Here is a 23,740-nt window from a genome sequence, read left to right as displayed (position 1 = left end):
CTTTGAGCTCAGTGGCCTCCAGCAGTTTTTTCCACAAGCTGATGACCTCATTCATGCGGGCTGCTACTTCATCAGATGCATAGTGATTGACATCAATCAGCTTCTGGCCAGCTTTCTCCAGGGCATCAATGCGACTTTGATTTGCAGAGAGCTCTGCCTCAAAAGCCTGATGTTTTTGAACTTTACCCTGCAGGTTTGATGGGTCCTACAGGTAGGAAAGGGAGAAAACATTTCAGTCTGAAATCAGCATATATTAAAAAACCTCATTTCACCAATCTCATGCTAATAAGTAAGAGCAAAAGTGGAGAACTTATATCAGTTCTTCATATTTACATTTCCTATGTGACTATGAACACTTCTCCACATTAGATGGCCTATCCTCCAGACCTGTAGTACATATCACACAGAATACACTAGCTAACTGTGGATCCTGTAAGGCTGAGTGCGGTCACAAAGGCTGAGATAACGTCAAAGGAATTGCAGCCATAAGTACCAAGTTAGATAGCAAACCATTTTATCTACAGAATAAGCGTTTGCGTAGTGCTGGAATATTCTCCTTGGGATCATGCAGATGACAAGAGGAGGAACTATTCATAAGGTTCCTAGACACCAACAGTACCTGAAAACCAATACTAGCTTAACATTATCAGGATATTTATTCTTGTTTTTACCTTGTAAGCCTCATCCGTTGCAGTTTTCATCTTTTCGTTGACCCAACTCTTTAGTTCATCAGAGTCTCGGAAAAACTGCTGCAGGTGGAATGAATCTGCCAGTTGAGCACGCCGATACATAGCCCTTTCGTGCAGAGCATTACGTCGGCTCAGCAGCTGAAATAAGCAAATATCAGTAGTGAATTCTCAGACTAATGAGAAACCCCATCATGCTTTTTTAAATTATAGTTGAGTTTGCTGCAACTCTACTTATTTATCCTGCATCTGTGACATCACTTATTCTTTTTATTCATATAAACATACAAACCAAGCAGCAGCATGGGTTACTTTAAAAACTTACAGCATCTCTTCGTGTAGCAACATCCTCCTTGGCATAGTGGTTATTCTGAATCAGTTTAGTAGCAAACTCGTCCAGGGCCTAAAAAGAAAGTAGTCTTCATTCATTTGAAATACTAAGAAGTGAGGTTTTTTTACCCACGAAAGTTTATGCCCAAATAAATCTGTTTGTCTTTAAGGTGCCACTGTACTCCTTGTTGTTTTTGTGGATACAGACTAACACAGCTACCCCCTGATAAGAATATTTGTGCAAGCTTATTTAGCAAACTAGGTTTTAGAAGAGATGTGTCACAGCTGAACTAATCAAAAGTCAAGATAGCTATTTTTAAACCTCTCCACATTTCCTTAAGAACATGATCCTAAATCCAGATGATGGTAGATTTATAGCTCCTCTGAGAAATGATTACCGTATAAGTTTAAACAATTCAAGCAACAGCCGAAAAAGTGCTGGCATAGTGTGCAAGAGTGTACTGGATTACTCTGATGCCCTGATCCAGAGGTTAAACCCTATTCTCTGCCTTGATCCTAAATGTGGGTTTTATTCGGTGAGTGAAATTCCATTTCACATACAATTTGGGATTATGTTCAAAACCCAGAAACCATCTTTTCTGAAGTCCCTGGACAATGATTTGGGTTGAACCCTTCTATTTTAGTCCTTGCTCATTAATACAAAGAGACTTAATGAATACAAGTAATGTAAGCATCTTACTGTGATTTTCTCCTCCTGGGCACTGAGGGATTTCTCAAAGTCTTCATGCTTCTTTAGCAGCGCCTCAACACTATCCAGAGAGTCACCTAGGTCTTCATTTAGCAGGAATGCCTGCAGAAAAGAAAAACACTTTAGTGAGCCTTACACTACCACCACTCCCAATTATCGTAAAGCCAACTCAGGCATGCAGCATTGGGCTCATCACTGTAGGAAGTTTATTTGGAAAGTATGTGGTATGGAGTTGATGTATCTTCTTCTGAGGAGTACATATCTAGTTTGTATCAGAAATGAAAAGGAATAATCCCTTGTGGGCATTAACTCACATAAAAGAAACATTACACCAATTCAGCATGACTGGCAGGTTATGTAAAGCAGCAGCATCAGACTGGAATATTGGAGGTCTGGCATTCTAGGTGAAAAAGACCACTAACAGAACCCTGTGAAGAGAGGCATGTACAGTACGTCCATGCACTATGGTTAAGGCTGTGTATCTGTCATGGATTCCATGACTTTCCGTGACCTCCGTCTCTCCTGCAGTGGCGTGTGTGTCTCTCTCTCTCCCCCCCCCCCCGGGACACCCCCACCCCCAGCACCTGTGGCACCCCGGCGCAACTTTTAATAAGGAGTATATAGTACAAGTCATGGACAAGTCACAGGTTGTGAATTTTTGTTTACTGCCCGTGACCTGTCTATGACTTTTACTAAAAATACCCATGACTAAAACGTAGCCTTAACTATGGCATGCCTGGCTTTGGCCTGAACTATTTATCACATTCACAAAAACAGGAGAAAAAAAAATACATTCAGAAATTAAATCTCATCCTCTCTTTCTGAAGGAGCCAATGTATGCTTAGTACAGTAACTCCTCACTTAACATTGTAGTTATGTTCCTGAAAAATGCAACTAAGCAAAACGATGTTAAGTGAATCCAATTTCCCCCTAAGAATTAATGTAAATGAGGGGGTTAGGTTCCAGGGAATTTTTTTTCACCAGACAAAAGACTATTACACACACACACATACACACTAACTTTTAAACAAACAATTTAATACTGGTACACAGTGATGATGATTGTGAAGCTTGGTTGAGGTGGAGGAGTCAGAGGGTGGGATATTTCCCTTACTGCTAAATGATGAACTAGCAATTGGCTGAGCCCTCAAGGGTTAACTCTCTCACTATACAAGGCAGCAGGAATGGTGGGAGATATGCGCATTTCCCCTTTAAGTACACTCCCTTGTTAATTCAATCAGCCGCAGCTGCTGCAAGATCCCTCTGTCCTGAGCCCTGGTGTGTCTCCCCTACTCTAAGGAAGATGGGGTAAGCGGGGTGCAGGAGCGGGGGGGGGCACTGACATTAGCCCCCCTCTTCCTTCCCTCCCCCTGCACAGCAAGCCGGAGTCTCGGGGAGCAACTCCAAGGCAGAGGGCAGGAGCAGCACGTGGCAGTGGGGGGAGGGACAGCTGCAACTGCTAGCCTGCTGGGCAGCTGCTGCACAGGGAACTTAGGGGAGTGGGGAGCTGATAGGGGGGCTGCCGGTCCACCCTGATTCCAAGCTCCCACCAGCTAGCTGCAACGGGCTGCTCTTCCTGCAAGCAGCAGACAAAGCAGGCGGCTGCCAAACGACAGTAGAAGGGAGCATTACACAACTTTAAACGAGCACGTTCCCTAACTGATCAGCAACCTAACGGAAACAATGTTAACCCAGATGACTTAAGTGAGGAGTTACTGTATGCTATCTAACCAAGTGCTGCCTGCTGTGCAATTGAAAACACTCACCTCTTGTTTGCTCATCCAGTTGTCAACTTGTTCAGTGTCTCTGTAGAAAAGCTGCAGGTCCATACACTGTTCATATTGCTGTCTGCGAAGTTCCCACAGCTCTAGAAGGGCAGTTCTTTCATCTGAAAGGATGGTCAGCTGAGGGGTGGGGAAGAAACACATGCTCAATACAGGGAGAGTGGTTCTTTTCCATCTCAATGACAGCAAAATCAACCATGGGCTCTATAAAGTAGTGATTGTGTCTGTGTCACCTTTTCAGTCTCCAGAACACTTCACAAGAGAGAGTTTAAACACCTCACTCAACTTCTGAAATTCCTCACCTCCCCCCACAACCAGGGCATCTAAAGTGCTTTCAGCCAGCACACAACAACAAAAGACTCTCTTAGTTTAAGAGCCAAAGCTATGAAATACACAGTATGTTCCATTACAGCAAACTTGAAAGCATGGATAAAAGAGACATACTTGTTCTATTAGATAATTCATTTTTCCAATGGGAAAATAAAGAAATGTCACTAGCTTCAAACAGATGTTTTATGCCAAATTGAAGGATGAGAAGAGCATGTTGCTTAAATTAAGGGGAAAAGGGAGCATATTCTAGTCAAATAAATACTTTTGCATCCAGACTCAAACAAAAACTACATCACTCACTAAAAAAATAAGAGGAATGGAAACATATTAGAACTTTTCCAACTCCTCTTTTTAGAGCTGTCCAACTTACCTTTTCTCTAACTTCATCAGAGGCATAGTGCCCAGCAGCCAGCAAGGCCTGACCAGATTCATCAGCAGATTTAAAGCTATCTTCATGGGCATCAATTTCTCCCTATGGCAAACAAAAAATACACTGTTTCTAAAATTCTAAAAGAAAATAAACCCAACTATTTTAAGATATTATTAAAACATGAACTTGAAAATCAAGCCAGATACTGAAAAAGAAGTCAAAGACGGCATTCAGATATCCAGAGTATTAACTGACATTCAATTATCTATATATGAAAACAGCGTCCAATGTCTTGTATTAGTAATGCCGATATAATTTAAATGTGACACTCAAATAGAAGCTACAAGTCAGATTTCAAGCTACCTCTACGTATTCATGGAAACCCTATAAGGCTGGAGAATTTAAACAGCCATCCAAGAAATTTTAGTCATAGCTTTAGTGAAGCTCATGTGGAAAGAGTAACTAGTAAACATGACTTGAATATACAGAAAGGAAAGATGCGTGAGTGATAGTAATGTTCTACCTGAAATTATCTTTAGAATGTCATGAGGAAACCACATAATGGGACTCTAGGATATAAAACATGAGCCTGCTCAACTATAATTCTGCAGTGTATACACATGTGATAATATAGAGGGCGTGTTACATACACAGAAGCTAGGAAATTCAAAGTCTAGAGCGATCATATTAGCTAGACACTTTCTTAATTCATTTGTTTTAGGAGTGGAGGAGAAGAGAGGAAAAGAAAGCACGATTGGAGTTAAGATGCTAATCTAGATTCCTAGAATTAATCTAGTTTCTGTAGGTTTCAGTTCAACTCAACGTTTTTTTAAAACAAGCCTTTGTTGTTTCCAATTTTTCTTTAATAAGAAATTATCTGAAACATAGTTCAGTACTTGCTCATTTGTGTATTGACCTATTAAACAAGAAGCAAAAATCCAAACTCTTAAATCAGAATAGGCCGCTATGTAGTACATGCAACTGAAATTATATAAATTCAAAGCATGCTAATGCTACAACATAGTGTGATTCAGAAGACTGCATTAAACCTGTACATATAAACCAGTCTCCAAGTGAGGCCAAGCAGATTAAGCTATATGGCTGTGATTACCTTATGCTCCTGATGCCTATCAAGCAGAGCTTCAGCTCCAGCTACGTCATTGGCAAGTTCATCAGCATTAATTAGAGCCTTCATTTCAGTCACCCAGCTGGTAAGGTCACGAAAGTCTGCAAGGAAGCGCTGCAATCTTTGGAAAACAAATGGCAGAAGTCATTTATGTGCACAGGATCTCCATCCTTACTCTTTTTTTGCAACACGGAACGTTTATGTTAAGATTCTGAGAAAAATTCATAAAAATAACTAATAATGTAATTATAGTAACCAGCCAAATTACAATCTCAACTCCTGAGATAAACCTGACCTTTTTCTATACTTTAAAGGATTAAAAGATCAAGGGAGATATTTTCTGATATTTTAAAGTTTTCACCCAATTTTCCGCAGGGAAACATGTGGTATATCACCTGAGCTGAAAGGAAAAGGAATACTTCTAACTGCAAGCTTGCATGCTAGAAGCCAAGAGGAAACAAGGGCAGTATTAATGTGGCGATTCTCAAAATGATCTAAAGAAGACTTCTATGTGACCTACGGACCTGCTTCTGTTATAACAGTGAAGTATGCACAACTGGGAGAAGAAGAAGAAAAAAAAAAAAAGGAGGCAGTTCAGCCATTTTAGAAAGCTTCAACTGCACAAGCCTCCGTCTTCAATAAGAATTCCCTTGTTTTCCTGTCAGCTTTTCTTCATATTCCCCTGCCTTTAGGGGTTACTTGAAAAGGAAATGAAGTCTTAATGAGTCTCTGTCAGGTATCTCTTTGATATACGCTGTAACACCCATCAAATTTGCTGGCAATACCAAGTTTAAAAGGGAAGCAGATACACAGGGGAACAGAAACAAACCACAAAAGTGACTTGGAGAGATCACAGCAGTGTGGGCTTCAGGAATCAAAGGGAGACTCATTCGTAATAAACATAAAATCCTGCACCCTGGGAGAGGACAAATAGCATAACACAAAATAAATATAAACAAACAGCCATATTCAACTGAGTTTATTTTCCTTTTGTTTCCTTAAAAATGCTCCAATATTGTTTTATGTAGCCAAGCATATTTATGGCTACAGAAAAACCAAGTAATCAAGAGATTGGAGGCAAAAGAGAACAAGAGGATCCCATGGGATACAGGAACTGTCATGGTAGATCAGAGCAATGTTCCATCTAGTTCGATATCTTTTCCCAGACAGTGGTCAATACCAGAGAGCCACAACATAAAAAGGTTTGAAAGCTATTGCGATATATTATCTTGGAAATGTAAATCCATTTTTTTCCATTAGAAATCCCGGAACACACTCACTTTAGAAGCAAGAGCATGTATTTTGTGTACAATAGTTGTGTCTTGAAACACTAACTCATTCAAAATCTCGGAAATGGCCTCCCTTTCTCCTCCCTGCAACCCTGTATTTAATTTAGGTGGAGATGCAAAAAGTCCTTCCAGTGATACAGCATTCCTACCTATAGGAGTCATTCAGGCGAGCGTGCCTCTCTGCTGCCAGAGTGCGGATCTGCTCCCAGTTTGCAATCAGCTCCTCCCGTTTCACTTGGATCTGAGAGGCATTTTGTGGGTGGGACTGCTGCAGACGATCAGCTTCTGCACACAAGGCCTTTACCTAGACACACACACACAAATTGCCATAAGCTTATTCTAAGACAATTATATTATTTAAATTACAGACAAAATGCCTACTCAACGTACCTTGTCCTCCAGAGCTGCAAGATCTCTCTCTAGGCCCTCGTGCTTGCGCAGCAGAGCCTGCACACTGGCTAAGTCTCTTCCAAAATCATCTGAGGCCATCAACTGCTCTTTCTCTTTAATCCAGCTTATAGTCTCATCCACATCCCTTCAAAAAGTAACACACAAATTAATATGCATTCATCTCTCTTACAAGGAAAGGAAAAAGGTAAAAAGTCGCAAACATAACAATGATGTAGGCCTTCATGACAAAGCCCTGGTGATATCATCCAACTGCCATTACACGGAAACTTGTTAATCTTTAGGAAACTAGACAACCCTAGAAGGTTTTACAAGTGTTTTTTAAGGTTTGGGAGCACAAATGGCCAGCTGGTGTAGGCGCAGGTCAGGATTTGTGGCTTCTGTTCCTCCAAGAAACAGTCACTCGTTAAGCCTCACTGATTCTACAGGGCCCATCTCCCATGATTACTAAAACCGATCTCCTCCCTCATCCCAAGAAATCACCAAGAGCCATCAGACAGCACCGACAAAGGTGATGAGGAAAGGAAAATCTATCAGAGGCCAGAGTGGCTCCATGCTGACTAGTTAGCCAACAGCATGAGAGAGGGACACCTCTTCTGGTGTTTACTTAGGCTGGATTTAGAAGAGGGGGCTTTCAGACAGAGGGGAGGGAGACAGAACTGCCATCTGGAAAGGAGAAGGAGAGAGATGAGGGTTCTAATGGTAAGGAGAAAAATCAGATTATTATTCTGGATGTCATTCTAGATGTTGTAGGTCCTTCTTTCAGGAAGGAACAATGAATAAGCTGCAAAACAAAAACACGACAGAGGATGTCAAGTGTTCACACAACCTTAAATGCAGTAGAATGCACCATTTGACATTTATGTGTAGTCAGAGTCATAGGCACCAAACAAATCCGGCCAAGCCCATACCTGTTAAAGCGCTGAACTTCAGCTGCCCCAAAGAGTTTTCCCTGCCTCTGAAGGGCTAGCCCCTTCAGACGCTGCCAGCCTGCATTTACTTCATCCTGCTTAGACTTGATCAGTTCCTCCTCAGGGTGCTGCTCCTGATGAGCAAGAGAAAGATGGCTTGCAGTCTATGGATTTATCCCAACAGACACCAAGACAGTTCCTGTGTTTCTACAAGATCAGTTTATAAACACCTTCCCTTTCCTCCCAATCTTTCAACTTTGTAGTTTTACTGCAGCAGCCAAGCATCCAATACTTTCATAATGACACTGCATAAAAACCTATACTACTTTTTGTACACTGTGGGCATTTGGAAAAGCAATTCCCCCATTTGTCCTGGGATCCCATGCCTTCTCACCCCCAGCTGATCACCTGGTGTAAAAAAATGACACAGTCTTGGATGGCAGTGGAGAAACAGTTTTAACTTCAGGTCTTCATGAGAGTGTGTCAGTTTCTCCTATAAAACCCACTCCTCACAGGGTTTTCCTTTGAGGAATGTTCTTGTCTAACAGAACTTTACTCAATCTACCCAGCGGAAGAATCCCTGTTGAGAATATTCAGCGTCTATAGATCTATCCCATATGCAAGTACAGTTGCCTCTGTTTCTCTCCAAGGTGACAGCTGGCATAGCACAGCAATTTTTTGCTCACTGAGTTACAACTGTTGTTTCCACAATTATCACAATAGATTTCACATACCTATATTTGTAGGACATCAACTTCTGTATGTTTTTGGGAAACGACTATTATGTCAATTTACTACCCAACACTTCTTAAAGAATCTAAACAGCATCACTGAGGGGGCCTTTTCACAACACACCGATGTTTACCTGGATAAGTTTGCCAGCAAACTGGTTTACTTCATTTACTCGTTCTTCATGGGCTGCCAGGTCTGTCTGAAACTCTTCAAATTTCTTCTGTAAAACCTCAACATGCTCCAGATCCTGGCCAAGTTCTTCTGAGGTCACTATCGCTTCCTAGCATGTTAGGAAACAAGAACATCTCTTCTATCACAAGCCAACACACAGAAAACCGATTAGAAACTGGGAAAACAGCTATTCTAGCTGCAAAATGTTGCCACTTCAAAGACAGTTACAGTGGGTACAGGAAAACAAAGTTCATTATGCTTTAAAGTCAGTTTTAAAATGCAGCCTTAAAGGAACACTGTCAGCTTAAAATCCACTTCATCCCAAAAATTTTCACTTACTATTATTACAAGCAACACCTAAGATTGCTATAATAAAAAGATTAGAGAAAAATATTTCTCTACTTTTTCCAGTTTGGTTACTTTGATATCAGTCAATTTCTCTACAGCAGTGGTTCTCAAACTTTTTTTTTGCAGACCACTTGAAATTTGCTTAGAGTCTCGGTGGACCACGTAATGATCTTTCCAAATGTTGTTTGTATCATTAGCTAACTATTGTAAAGCGCTTTTGATAAAAGTGATATATAAAAAAACCCCACACAAACGAGTTTTTGTTCTACAAATAAAAGTACACTGCTGATATTTTAATATCAGTAGTCTTACCTTCCTAATGTGATGGATGTGCCCTTTCTCCCCTATCGTGGCTGGGGCTGGGAAGTAGGGGGAGGGTCTCTCCCTGGCAGCCACAGCCCTGGAGCTGGGGCAAATTGCCTCTTTCTCTGGTCGCCACAGTCCTGCACATCCGAACTTCCCCCACCCCTTCTTCTTACCCCACTGCCCCCTCCCACCTACCCCTATTGCCCCCCAAAGCCAACACCTCACCATACATGTGCGTCTCCTCCAGGGTCCAGGCACCTAATTAGTGGAGCATTGCCTATGCGGCTCCACTAATTAGGTGGGTGGCCCTTCATTCTCTTGTGTGCGACCACCAAGGTGTGCACCTTAGAGGGAACTATACGCGGATCATCTGAATAGAGCTCAAGGACCTCAGTTTGAGAACCTCTGCTCTACAGTCATTTGTCTAGTTTGCATGGGTCCTTTCCAAAGCAACTATTGTTTTTTTGTTTTGTTTTTTTTAATCAGGAAGCTGTGATTGTAAAAACTCAAAAATTGGCAGGCATACTTAGGGGCAGGTACAGTAACTGAAGCTACTTGTAACTCCTTTATTTGACATGGACTAGATAGCAAGTTGACAGTGTCAGGTTTGCGGATTTTAATGAGGGACGGGTTTATGAAAAATATTTTGTAATACTTAATGGCAGTTATGGAGGATTTACAAGTCTAAACTCCTAGTGCCATAAATCAGTGAGTCATCATTAAGAAAACCTAGCTGATCATTTTGCGGCTTTTAAACTTTAGTATTGTGGTTTGTGGTTCTGCTTCTTCAATGTTCAGAGAGGTCAAAAGCAAATTGTTCTCTTGCAATGGTTCTCTAACGATATTCCAGTCACAGCTAAATACATATAAACTTTTCAATGGGTAGGCACTCCCTTTCCATACTGGTTCATTTTAGCATATATGTCACAAAACCTTACTTTTATGTGCTGCAGCTTTCACAATGTAGGGAAGGTACAGTCAACCACTATGAGAAATACTAAGGTCATCTTAAGCAAAGAAAAGAGTATCATGTTTCATGGTATCCTCAACCAACAGAGAATTTCTCTGTTACCCATTATTTCTAACAATTTCCTACAATTGTTTTTGCAATTGCTGAAACAGGCTAGAATGGTCTGTATACCTACCATTTATAGCACACAAATAACTACAGCAATTCATAAAACCGTATTTAAATCCCATATGGTGCCTTAACACAATAAGACCATTAATATTTTGATAAAACAGCTCCATATAAATCCCTTCATAGAACTGGGATGTTGTAAAGGCTATATGATGCAAGTGGATATTCTTTTAGCCATAATATACCTTGTCATTGATCCAGTCCAAGACATCTTCACATTCTCGTAAGTACTGCACCAGCTTCTGGGCTTGCAGCAGCTTGATTCCCTTTTCACGCATCTTCTCTAGCAACAGCTCCCAGAGTCGATGAAGCTCCTGCAGTCGAGTCTGAAAGACATAAATAAGATGCAGACATCATAATTCTATTTCATAAAAGACAAAACTTTGCAATGCAATTATTCTCTAAACTTCTAAAATGATAGAAATTTTCATCTGAATCCTATTTTCATAAAGGTTACACGAGGTAAAGCATGGATGAACTTCTGTCAACTAACAAGACCACTATTAAACATTTATTCTGGTCAGAGTCATAGGAGCTGAAGAGCTCTGTGTAGCTCGAAAGCTTGTCTCTTTCACCAGCAGACAATGGTCCAATAAAAGACATTACCTCACCCAACTTCTCTCTATATAAGCTTTAATGGAAATTAAAACAAACACACACACACAAATTGCAAAACAGCTGTTTCACTCATCATTTATAACGCTATGCACATTGAGATTTGTAACATGAAAGGCAAGTTAGAGGAGCTTTCAGAGATCTAACATGGACAAATACTTATTAAAGGTATTTAATAAGCTCAGTTATGGAGGTTTACAGGAGAGAAGGAGCTCACACTAGGTGAATCTCTAACATTGTCCAACAGCACGCTGCAAACCATTAAAGAGGAAGAAAGAGGCATTCGAAGAGAAAGTGACAGCAGCATTCCACAGTCAAAGATTCACCTACTCGTATATGGAGCCCAACTTGAGTAGCAGTTACTATTGGGCGCTGTGCAGTCCTGTATGGCGTGAAAGACTAAACCATTGACAGACAGGTTACCATTCCAAACAGAATACAAATTAAAGTTTACATTGATCACCATGTAGCAGGATTTTCTATATTTTTAAAGGAATTAGACCACTTATTTGAAAAGTAATTTCTTACTTTTGTTAAGGATAAATTACAAGACCAAAATATCCTTATGCAATGAGATGGCTATGGCTAATATGCATAATTTATAAAAAATGCTCTAAAATAATGACACAAAGAGGTCATTCCACCTCTGTAAGACTCCACCCTTAACTCAGCTGTATATTAGAAATGTAATAAATACAATTAATCGGTAAATTTGATAACTGTGAAAAGAAGGTCCCTTGGCTCTAAAAGGTAAAGCTCTTCAAAAAGAGGAGAAATCAGTGACTTTAAGAAGTGACAAAAGAAGAGCTTTAAAATATTTGGAAAACTTATTTGTTCTGTTAAAGAGTTGTGCATCATTGATGTCTGCAAACTAGTTATCAATTAGGCAGATTGATATGTATACTTAATCAAGACCTGGAAAGGTGGATTTATACCCCCTCCCCTCCCTACACACACACCAAATAAGCCTTAAAAAAATGGATGAGTGTAAAGTAAGAGCAGTAGCTTAGTAAAAACCGGTAAAGCACAGTCAGGAGTAAGCTAGAATAAGAAACATAGCCAGAGAAATGAGAACAGATAAGAGAATGAGTAAAAGAAAAGCACTGATAGAGGGTTCAAAGAAAACTGGTTTAATAATAATCCAGAATTTGTCAAAATGTGTAGCGAATATAGCATAGCAACAAGTGTTTTAAAAATAGACTTGGTGCTGCGATACACAGTTTGGGAGATTTGGAATGAAGAAAAGGTTTTAGAAAAAGGAGATAAAAGTGACTATTTACGCTGAAGAAAAAAACTTGTAGAAAACAAAGATTTCTAACACTCACTCTTATAGTTTCAGATGCAAAATGCCCTTCATTAATCATCTGGTTTCCAGTCTCATCCAGTTTAATAATAGCCCCTGAATTGGCCTGCACCTCAGCTTCAAAGGCTTGGTGTTTCTGCAGTTTCCCCTGTAAGAAAAACATTAAAGATGAGGACTAAAATCTGAGGAACTGCCTTCTTCCACATCCGCCCCCCCCCAAACACCAGTACATTTATTACACTTGTAGTAGCATTCACATACAGTAAAACAGCACATTTGAAATAATAGTTGTACCATAAGTGGATTCAAACATTCATGGGTGGATTCAAACATCTCAATTTTAGTTGTTTTATTTTTGTTTGCTCGTGTGCTGCAGTGTTTTCAAACACTTTGGAGGTAATCCCTCCCACACAGCATAATTTTTCTGCAAATGTAATTTTTATGGGAATAATAAGAATTTACCCAAATCTACTCACATAACTGAAGTGTCCAATGGATTCTGGAAATAAAAAGGCTGTACTGACATTCCATTCTTTTAAGGGCCAACAAGGTTTCAGTGACTAATCCATTATTACAACACTTCATTAACAGTGGATCAACTTAGAAACCAGTTTACTGAAGAAAGCTTTGTAGATGTTTGTATCCAGCTCCTTTTATCACACTATATTATTTCAGCTACACTTTTATGTTTGTTGTATTTATTCCACAGATGAAACCTGGTATGCTTGGAGGCTAATAGTGCCGGGGTGGAAAGGTGGGGGAGACAGAAATAGGACTTGCCTGTAAATTGGTTGGGTCTTTGTAATTCTCATCAGATGCAATCTGGAGTTTCTCCTGGATCCATTTTTCCAGCTCATCTGCATCACGCTGGAAAAACTGGAATCGATAGGAATCTTCAAGCTTTTGGCGTCTCAGAGTAGACAGTTCCTTGAACCTGTGGTATCGGTCCAAAACTTGCTGGCGCCTCTCTTGGATATCCTCTGCTGTTTCCAGCACTTTTACGCCACTTGGATCCATTTTCTGAAAGTCAAAAAACGTCAATTCAGAACTTTGCTCCTGACATGAAACAAAGGCAAATATGCAAAAATCTGAGTAAGGAAAGTTTGTTTTTAGTCTCACACATGGTTTACTTACAGACCTAGTGTTTCCTGTATAAAGAAACCCTTCTAGCAAGAAAGCATTAGAAGGGAAATGTCCATGAAAAGACTGAACAACCACTTGTTTCTTAAAAGTCTGGATGGGAGATCAAAGAAAACCCAACAATATAAATGACATCCACCACAAAAGTACCATGCTAGTATCTGGTAGAAATAGAATACCAGAGCTAAGTACATGGGAAAAAAAGAAGAAAAACTGCCCTACTATTTCTACTGTAAAAATGTTTAAAAACTTAGGGTTGTTTATTTTAAAAAATGCTTGTATCAAGAAAGACAATATTACTGCTTTTTATAGAATGGCTAAATGGCCCTATTTATGTTTTCCTCATTCTCTTACACAAAGAAACTTGTAAAACAAAATTTTCTATTTTACATAAAACTTTAAAACCCAGTACACAGTAAGTTTACATTATACTTGACAGATGTCAACTTTTGGGGGAGGAAGAGAAATGGTAGGATTTAATCATTAATTATCCTTCTTTGCTGTATATCTTGATTGCAGTCCTTTTGCAAAAAAACATATTTTGAAAATCATTTTTATTACAGGCAATGCAAAGAATAAATATTGCACTCCTGCAGCCACTTTCCATTAAAGGTTTCACCCACTTCTAGTTTCTTTGTTGCTTCATCAAAATTTAAATGTAAAGAGGGAGCTTGATCCTCCAATACCAAAAGTTCTGATGGCACAGAAGTATTAAGGACAAATGGGACCTAAAATAAAATTCTATTCATTACAGTCAGTGACATTAAGATCTAATACACTTAAACATTCAACCAATCAGTGACCATCCCAGAGATTTTTGCAATGAACATTTTGTGCTTATAAAATAAAATAATTTTTCAGGTTTCACAGTTTACAGGCAAATTCTCACCTTAATGTGCAGTTATTTACATGTACATCTCCCTGTATTGCCAATCATGTAAATCCTACATATATCAAGATGGAAACACAGTCCAAAGCATGCATCACTCTTATGAAAAAAGTAATGAAAAATCACATATAGGGAAAGACAGGCGATCTCTATGAGATGCTGTTGAATGAGGAATTGTTATTTAGTCTCTACCCAGCTATATCTCTAAATCAGAAATGCATCTGAGTATGATTTCATGCAAAATTCTACAGGTGGGAAAAATATATGTTACAGACATATTTCCTCTTCAGATTACAGGCACTTGGAAAGGGACCATCCGATAGAGAGGAACACATGGGGGCGAATTCACACATTCCAAAGCTCTCTTCCAGCACAGGCACACCCTGCTGTAAAACAGCCATTTCAGCAGCAGTTGTTACACTTGTGAACTCTGAGGCCCCGCTGCATTGCGGCAGTTAAAGTGAGGGGACAGAAATACTGCTATGCTTTAATTTTTTAAGTAATAAAAATGGGTGTTTCACCCATTACTTTCCAAGAAAGCTAGCACATGAAAAAGTCTGCATGCACTATATTGTGCAAATATACACAAACTTCAATCTGATAAAAATGGCTATGCCTCAATCAGATTAGCAAATCTGAATCTCACATAACCATAAACCCCAAATGTAATCTCAGCTCAACTACACATTATTTTTTTCTGACAAAGTATGGTAGTTGCTCTTTCTACTGAGTTTAAGCTTAGCCTTCAAGCAGGGATGACATGTTGAGAATGTAAACTATTCATTACTAAAAATGCATTTCTTGTGTCCTGTTTCCTAGTTAGGATTAAATCAATTTTTAAAAAACTGCTCAAGAGGGGTGGGACTGGAGAGTGTTTTAATCCTGATTTGTACCTGCTCAACTACATCTTATCTCATTGCTGCCTATTCTGATTATTTATACTACTAGGAAAAATTAAAGTCCTGTTTTTTCATTAGACTCCAGTTTTACACTCTTTGGTTATAAGCCTACACTTCGGTACTAAAAATGCCTTCAATAGTTTATATGTATATGTAATTTAAGATAGTTAATATCTTATTTAAAATGAGAAATATATTTTGTAATTCAATTAGTTAACTGGGTTATCTTTTTGCTGGAATTTGCAAAATAAAAGACTCTTTGTAACTACAGTAAGTAGATCAAGTCAATTGTAAAAGAAGTGCTTTGGTCTAGCAATAATGGACTGTTCTTTCCTGCAGCAGATCAGCTGACGTAAGCATGCTTCTGTTCTGCCAAAATGTTATCAGCAGTCACTGGGGAGCTCTGAGCATAAAAATCACCGATGCTGCAGAATGATGCAGTCTGCATTCAGTATTTTCATCTCAAAATTGAAGTAACCTTGTCTGGAGCCAAAGAGCAATGCATTGACCTGTTTCAATTGTATAACTAAAATGTTTCTCCCTTTCTCTATAAAGGGCTCTAACAGTATAATCAAGGAAAGCTATAAAAGCAGCTTAAGGTTGTTTAAAAAAAAATTCCACATAAACATTGTTGTAATTTAGATGTACTCAAATGACTAGAAAAACGAGGAGTCTGATGGCACCTTTAAGACTAACAGATTTATTCGGGCATAAGCTTTCGTGGATAAAAAACCCACTTCTTCAGATGCATCTGGGTTTTTTACCCACAAAAGCTAATGCCCAAATAAATCTGTTTGTCTTTAAGGTGCCACTGGACTCCTCGTTTTTGTGGACACAGACTAACACAGCTACCCCTCTGATACCCGACATCAAATGACTAGCTTGACACCAGATAACTCACTTCATTCTTGGTCTCTGTACTTACAGACATCACATTCCACACATTCCTGTGCTAGATGACTGAGACTGGTATAGTGCAAGACCAGCCCCTCCCGTTGCAATCTGCACTGGGCTGATAAGGTCAGACATTAGACAGAAAGTTCCAGACTGTTCAGGAAGGCTGTCTGAATTAAATAGGTTATTTTCTTCTGAAAGCCTGTCTTCTAGGATAGCTAAAACCATCAGAAAAATAGCTCCAAAGGGGCACACATCTTACTTTAAAAATGCTTTATGATCTTTCTACATTTTCCATTATTCTTAAATACTGTGCAACTATTTAAAAAGAAAACAAAAAACCTATCAATCGTCTATGAAAAGCTTGCAAGTTAATGGCTTTAAAACTACCAGTACTTTGTCTCAGATTTACTCTTAAATTTTCAATTTATAATCATAATTTGTGTTTAAAAAAAAAAAAGAGAGAGAGACTGCAAAGGCCAGTGAGTGGAATGAATTTTGAAACAAAAATGTCTATTACTCTCAGACCTCTTCAAATGCACTGTATATGCCAAGGATTAGTCTTCTACAACAATTTTTTTTTTTTAAAGAGGTATGCTAAGCGTTTGAATGGGAATGTTCAACTGTGGATATTTATAGACACAACAATGCAACAGTAATGTCAGCAACATCATTCAACCAGGGAAAGCAGTTGTATCTAGGTGGGTTAGCAGGAATTATAGTTGGACAATATAATAGCTGTCAGCATTTTCATTTCTAAATCATGTTTTCAGGGCTTAAAACTTGGCTGTACAATTTGTAAAGTGCTCAAATTCTGTATACAAGATTTTAGCACAAGACCATTTTTATAATTACCCAAAGCCACCGAAACTTTAATTTTTCAAAAAAGCACCCCATATGGTGATCAGTACTTTCAGAATGTAATAAAATAGTGACCATCTCTTAAAAATAAGCACTTATAGTTTAGTATGCATATAGTAAGCATGGTGGCAGCAAGCAATATGCTTTTACTTATAGTGTCCTCCTAGTCTGACAAAACAAAACAAAACAAAATTAGCAGTTCCAGATGCTTTTTTTGTATTCATATGAATTTTAAGTATTTTAATGATTTTTCATAGCTATTACATTACACGCTTTTCTTTCCTTTGGGAGGGAAGAGAAGGGGTGATACTTATTAAACAAAATCAAATATTATACATCAGTAGTAAGAATTTTACAATTTGAATATGGAGAGAGGCAAGGTGGGTGAGGGAATATCATTTATTGGACCAAATTCTGTTGGTGAGATAGAGAGAGAGAGAAATGCTTTCGAGCCACGAAGAGCTCTTCTTCGGGTCTGGGAAAAGAATTTTAATAAGTAGACATCTTATTTTCACTTGTTCCATTCAGGGCTTTCCTGAAGTTTTTAGGGAACTAGTAAGCCATATCTGAAACATTCATAAAGTTTAAACAGTTAAATACAATTTATAATGCCAATTTTGGTTTTAACTTGGTTAATATAAATTATCCAAGGTGAAAAAGTGAGAAGAATTTCTGGAAAGGAAGTATGGTGGGGCTCTTTAGGTCTCTGAAAAAAATTCTGTGCGCTGATATAATGTTGGGAAGGAAGTGAAGACGACATTGCAGTATATCATATTAAAATCCTTTATGGGTTTTTTAAATTTACCCTACTATAAGAAGGGAAATTAATACCCACTCATTTAGTTTATTGTTGTTGGAAAGGATCTTTTTAAGTTCACAAAATATCAAAGCTCAAATTGAGGGTGCAATTTCAACTTTAAAACCATACTTTAGGACACTAGTAAGAAAGACCACTCAAATGCTTAGAAACTGCTGCAATACCTAAGCAAAAATGGGTACGTGAAGGAAAGTGTTGCAGTAATAAATTAAAATGTCTTGGTTTCTGTCTGTTTAAAGTCAGATCATTTAAAGCTGCTGCATATTAGTACGGACTAACAGCAGAATAGGCAAAATTCAAACAGAAGAATCTAATAGTGCATTACATGGACACAAGAAATTAAAGTACAAAGGAACTGAGTAGTGAAAATGAAACTTTTATGTAGGAGTAAAACATTGGACACAGCAGTCTTCTTTAGTATGATCTCATGGTTTGTGCACTAACAACTGTAGATTTTTAAGAATGCAAGGTTTTCTTTTTAATTTTGCCACTCTAATTTGAAGATGTTATATAAAATAGCTGAATTGCACCACAGATTGCAGTTCATTAGGTACAACTCTTTAACTATGACCGCAGATCTTTAACGTAACTATCCAGAGGTCAGCAGGGATTGCACTCTGCATTGAAGCTCATGAGAAGGCAAATTATCCTGACTGCATTGCATCAAAATCTAGAAATGAAGAGTTGAGAAACAGTGTGATCCCAGCGTAAATAACCTGTTAACTTACAACTTATTTCTTAATAATATCTTGCAATCATCTTTTACTGTAACTAAGATATATAGATAGATATAAATTTATTTTATCCCATAATAGGGACTTTATATTGCTCTTATTACCCAGCTCAAGTTCTGTTCATTAATTTTATTTATTTGACCACCATTTTACAAAAACCCGCACATCAGTGGCTACCCTGCAATTATACGATTGCACAGTCTGTATCCATTGATAGAATACGAAACAACGCCAATTTTTCAGTTTACAGTAATTTACATTACACAGTACATCACAGTAGATTTTCAGATGCTGTAATCAAAAATATTTTCTTGGCCAACAGCCCTTTAAAGCAAAATAAAACTTTATAAAAGTTAATCCACAACAACAGTAGATCAGACAAAACTATGATCAGGACAGAACAATGATCACACACCATGCATCACAGGAAGGAAAAAAAAAAGAAGTCTGAAACAGAAAAAAATTATTATCTCCACTCCACAGAGTGCAAAAAAGCAACTGCTATATTTGTCATGCTGTATTTTACGCTCTAGAGTCTATACACATACACAGCTCTCAAAACAGGCTGTTTTTTTATACAAATAGGTCATCACTGCAACAAAGGCAGGCAAATGAAGAAACAGTGACTCCACTACATGCATTTTGTGAAATACCTGGACTTTGAGTTTACGAAACGATAACATGATGGAGGAATGTAGAGTCTAAAAGGGAGGCGGAAATCAAGGTAACATACCACTATCTACAAATGTAGTAACATAGCTCAAACAAATACTTTGACAGAATGTATATTTTGTCAAAAGTTGCAACACCTTTCTACTTCCTCTCCTCACCACATGTAATTTGGAATGATTGTTATGAAAGCTGCTGCATGCAACACAGTCCCCCCCCCATGCAACAATGTTAAGAATATCAATAATCAAATATAATTAAAACAATGGAGAATTGACTTAAGATGCACATAATTTTCCATTTCAAAAAATTAAATTAAAAGGAAAAAAAATTACAAGTAAGAAAAGTGATCTCACTTGGTAAGCTACACTTCCATATACAAATTCATCAGACAAGATGACTTAAAATACAGCCTCAGAAACAAACATGCTTAACAAGCAAACTTTAAATATAAATCTCCTCCAAAATACTTAAATTCACTTCCCATGTGAAATACGTGCAGTAAATAAAATCTGTGACAAAGTATTTTGGGGGGATTGCTGTTCAAGGAGCAGATGGATTATTAAGTATGGCTGATACACTGAATTTTAACATCTTCAGTTCCCTGCATCCCCTAGTCTGCATTTTCCATGACTATGCTGCAATCCATGTTCCTGTACAGGGACAATTACAGTTACGTGCCTTTGTGCTTTCTGAAGCAAGTGCATATATAGCATGGCATTATCACAGCTTAGGGTAAAACAATTACAGCAGTAAGAAGGCAGATTGCCACTGTATTTGATCCATGGCCAGCAACGGGCACATGGTGCTGGACTGCACTTGGCAGTCTATTTCAACAACATCCGCAATCTGCTCCACCCCATTATTCTGGTGCCTGCTCAAGAGACAAATTGTGGGGCGGGAGAGGAGAAGGAATACTACTATATCAGGGTAAGAAGAGTCTCAGTTTAAAATTAATTGTCCCAGACTGGTGGGCATGCAAGCAATTCACACCCCAAGAATGAGTCTGATTTTATCCAAAAATATATAATAGATTAATAACATACAACGTTATTACACAAGTAAAATTAAGGCAATGCAGAATTTAAAAATTATTTTCATGAAGTGATGAGAGGGATAGTTTTAAAATTGACAACTCGCAATCAGAGGTGCCACCCTGTCTGAAAAGACTGAGACTGCTCTTACCTTGCTTGTGCATAGGGAAAGATGGTAAACAAGGCTTAGCCTGGGATGGGGTTAATACCACACTTAAAACTAAAATAAAATGTGTTTATTAATCTCACCAACTATGGAGCTCACAGAAGCACACCATCTATTATTTTTTATTGTTGAACCTTGGTTTGACCTTTCCAAATACAAGACTTCTGTTGCAACAGAAATGGAAATAAATTACCCTATGCGAGCACTATAACCTCTTAATTCAATGATTTGACACAGTCCAGTGGTTCCATTACTACACTTATGAACCCTTCACAATGCTGCAGAAGTCCTCCTAGTTTTCAAATCTTTTGTTCGTTCTTTTCAGAACACATTTTATAAAACACACTGCTAGCTCAATGCAAATTTCACAGCAAGTCGGATTTGTTAATCGCATTAAAATGCGCAAGGCTATCCAGTGATTTTTTGTTTTAAAGAACATTTTATTCTGAACCAGTATGAAATTCTGATCCAGGCCTCTCACAAACAACCAAAAGAATCTTCTACCACTTTGGCGTGGACAGAAACCCTTAAGGAGCATTCTTGGTTCAGGACACATTTTTATCAGAGATACAGAACCATTTTCAGGGGCTTTTTTCTGCATCCCATTCCTCACATCAACACAACTGTTTTCCTGAGCCTATTTAAATCTGAGTGGCAAATTGCTCAGTAGCCATGTATATTTTAAGATTAAAGGATTGGAAAGTACAATCATTCACTGAAAAATGAAATTAAAGAATCCTGACTAGAGAAAAAGCTACTCTAATATTACTGTTGCATACACATGGACACTTGGAATACCAAACAAAAATAAGTGTTTTAAATATTAACATAAATGATTACACTACTAAAGTATTTGTAAACTGCCAACCTATATTTATTTTACTATACATGGATAAGCTCCATTCAAACAGAACAAACATGGCTGACATTCCCTTGATTTATCCGAAATATGTTATGATGTGTTCTGTAATTGCAGGAACAAGGTGAGAAAGCCAGGCCAAAATCCTGATTTATCTTGTAAAATGAGCCATGATCCTCCCCTTCCCCCCTTATGTCAAGCATCTGGAGTCTTGCAAAGTCACACATTTGAAAGGAGACTCAATCATTCATTTTAGGGGATTAACGTAAGGCTATTTAAAAGCCTCTTCCAGTTAGGATGAAGGATTTTGCTTTGTGTTTCAATCAAGCATTTTAAAAATCCTCTCGTGTAACAGTTAAAAGTCCAGGATTCTTTAAAAAATACATTGGGGAAGAAGTTTTCCAGCCACCACCTAGAAATCCAGAATATCTCCCTCACTGTTCTACATCTCCTGACCTTGGACAGGGGATGGGCTTGTGAAGGCTCAGGGAGGGAAGCCATTGCTGTGCAATGAACCCACTGACTGGGTACTACCAACAGTCAGCCTCTCTGTGATCAGTTTTTCCCTCTCGAGATTTTCCCCCAAAGCTGGCGGGAGTAATTAGGCTGCAAAGCTTGCTTCAGGGGGGATGCAAGTCTCCCCTGCTCTTTTTGTGGGGAGGGGGATTTGCTGGCACGGTTATTTATCAGGGTGTTTATTCGCTCCTCAGGGCAGTGAATGAAATTCCTGCTACTGCTGCTGGGAGCTTCACAGGGCGGATCCGCCTCGCTCTCTTTCTCTCACACACACACAAATCGTCTGTTCCTCCATCCCAACAACCTCCTTCCCGCCCCGAACCCATCAGGAAAGAGTAACAGAAACGCAGCCACTCGTTACACTACTGTCGTATCCGCCCTGAGCTCGCCTCTACTCAAGCGAGCCCAGAGAGACAGGGAGAGCGACTCTCTGCAGAGACTCTGTTAATAGCGATGACAAGAAGCGAGCCTGGGAGGAGAATGTCAAAGCTCTAAATCCATCTTTGGGAAACCGAACATTAGCAAGGTCCCCAAGGCTGTCGCGAGCGAGCTTAGGCGAGCCCCGGGGAAATGAGACCGTAAGCGGGGCGCTGGCGCTAAGCGGGAGAGCTTTCCCTGGGGAGCTTCTGCATGCACAGAAGGGACACCCACCGCTACCCCACCCATCCTGCGGTCGCCATGAGGCGAGCCTCGGGGGAAGACTGGGACACCTCAGGGCTTTACACCTGTCCCCGCAACGCCTCAATGGCCAACCGGGACTGGGAGGGGCGCTCTACACGGGTCTCTGTCTCCGCAGGCTAAGGGCCCCAAGCTGAGCTCGCCTGCAACTGGCCCACCCAGCCGCCCGCTCGCGCCGTCGAAGACAGCACCCCCCGCTCCCTCCTCACCAAGTCTGTGTGAAGGGTCCGCCGAGGCGAGCGCAGCCCCGAGTTCTCCGCCCGTCAGACAGACTATGCGCGCGCCGCTCCTAGCTCCAGCCTTTATATAGGCCGGCCCGGATATGACGTCAACGCCGCAGACTGGTCTCTAGCCACGGAACTAGGCGAATGGCTCCGGACGGAACCGAAGGGAAGGCGGCCCCACCCCGCTGAGGCGGCGGCTTTCAGAGCCAGTGCACGGAAACAGCCGAGTGAAGCCGAAGGCGCCTGCCGCAGTACGGAGAAATCCGAACGGTTCCGGAAAGAGTCGAAAGGGTGGGAGAGGCTGGTCCGCAGGGAGCAGGTTGCAGGAGCTTGGCAGTGGCGCCGCGGCTTCCCACAAGCTCCGCTTTCCCTGAAGCAGCGCCCGGGTTTGCTCTCACCCGAGATGAGTTTAGGCCCTTTAATCCGAGTGACGTGAATACATGAACATGATGAACACCGAGCGTATTGGGGGGTGGGGGGCGGAAAGGTTAAAAACTGGAAATAATAATTGGAAAAATTGCATTCACTTTTCCATCACGGAAACGGTTTATTTTCATTCTTTTTGTGCTAGTCACTTTCCGGTTACTGCCCAGGGAGCATTCCCGGATCCAGGTGCAAAAAAAGAGCACAATATTTACATAAAAACATTTAATTTACCATAAAACACATTGAGGAAGGTTTAGATTTTTGTAATACTAAAAGCAGGCATCTTACGTTTGCATTTAATATTAAAGATAACGTAGATGGTTCCTTTCCCAAACCCCCATGCAAGGTAAAAATAACAAAGGATCACAGTTTCAA

At 39.6% G+C, this 23,740-nt stretch overlaps 1 protein-coding gene across 9 annotated transcripts in view; it reads right to left on the bottom strand.

Moving 5' to 3' along the window:
* The window catches only part of SPTAN1 (spectrin alpha, non-erythrocytic 1), a 72,358-nt gene extending 49,332 nt beyond the window's left edge, over positions 1–23,026 (bottom strand). For 5 of the 9 annotated variants that reach the window (XM_034793587.1, XM_034793588.1, XM_034793586.1 and 2 more), the window contains exons 1-17: positions 22,925–22,986; positions 20,746–20,826; positions 19,447–19,494; positions 13,340–13,579; positions 12,582–12,707; positions 10,827–10,967; positions 8,809–8,955; positions 7,944–8,077; positions 7,015–7,159; positions 6,774–6,928; positions 5,321–5,456; positions 4,210–4,311; positions 3,492–3,629; positions 1,717–1,827; positions 1,012–1,089; positions 672–827; positions 1–205 (exon numbers count right to left, since the gene is read on the bottom strand). In XM_034793587.1, coding sequence (XP_034649478.1) covers positions 1–205; positions 672–827; positions 1,012–1,089; positions 1,717–1,827; positions 3,492–3,629; positions 4,210–4,311; positions 5,321–5,456; positions 6,774–6,928; positions 7,015–7,159; positions 7,944–8,077; positions 8,809–8,955; positions 10,827–10,967; positions 12,582–12,707; positions 13,340–13,579; positions 19,447–19,476 — 2,044 coding nt within the window. In that variant the 5' untranslated portion in view covers positions 19,477–19,494; positions 20,746–20,826; positions 22,925–22,986. Of the gene's footprint in view, positions 206–671; positions 828–1,011; positions 1,090–1,716; positions 1,828–3,491; positions 3,630–4,209; positions 4,312–5,320; positions 5,457–6,773; positions 6,929–7,014; positions 7,160–7,943; positions 8,078–8,808; positions 8,956–10,826; positions 10,968–12,581; positions 12,708–13,339; positions 13,580–19,446; positions 19,495–20,745; positions 20,827–22,924 lie in introns of all 9 variants that reach the window. The other 4 variants (XM_034793581.1, XM_034793583.1, XM_034793582.1 and 1 more) reach the window with 3 other exon arrangements.
* Between the last annotated feature and the right edge of the window lie 714 nt (positions 23,027–23,740).

The sequence above is a fragment of the Trachemys scripta genome, chromosome 17 (assembly GCF_013100865.1).
Source record: "Trachemys scripta elegans isolate TJP31775 chromosome 17, CAS_Tse_1.0, whole genome shotgun sequence".
NCBI classification, from domain to species: domain Eukaryota; kingdom Metazoa; phylum Chordata; order Testudines; family Emydidae; genus Trachemys; species Trachemys scripta.
Note: the sequence above shows the minus strand (reverse complement) of the source record. Positions and strands in the feature narration are given on the sequence as shown.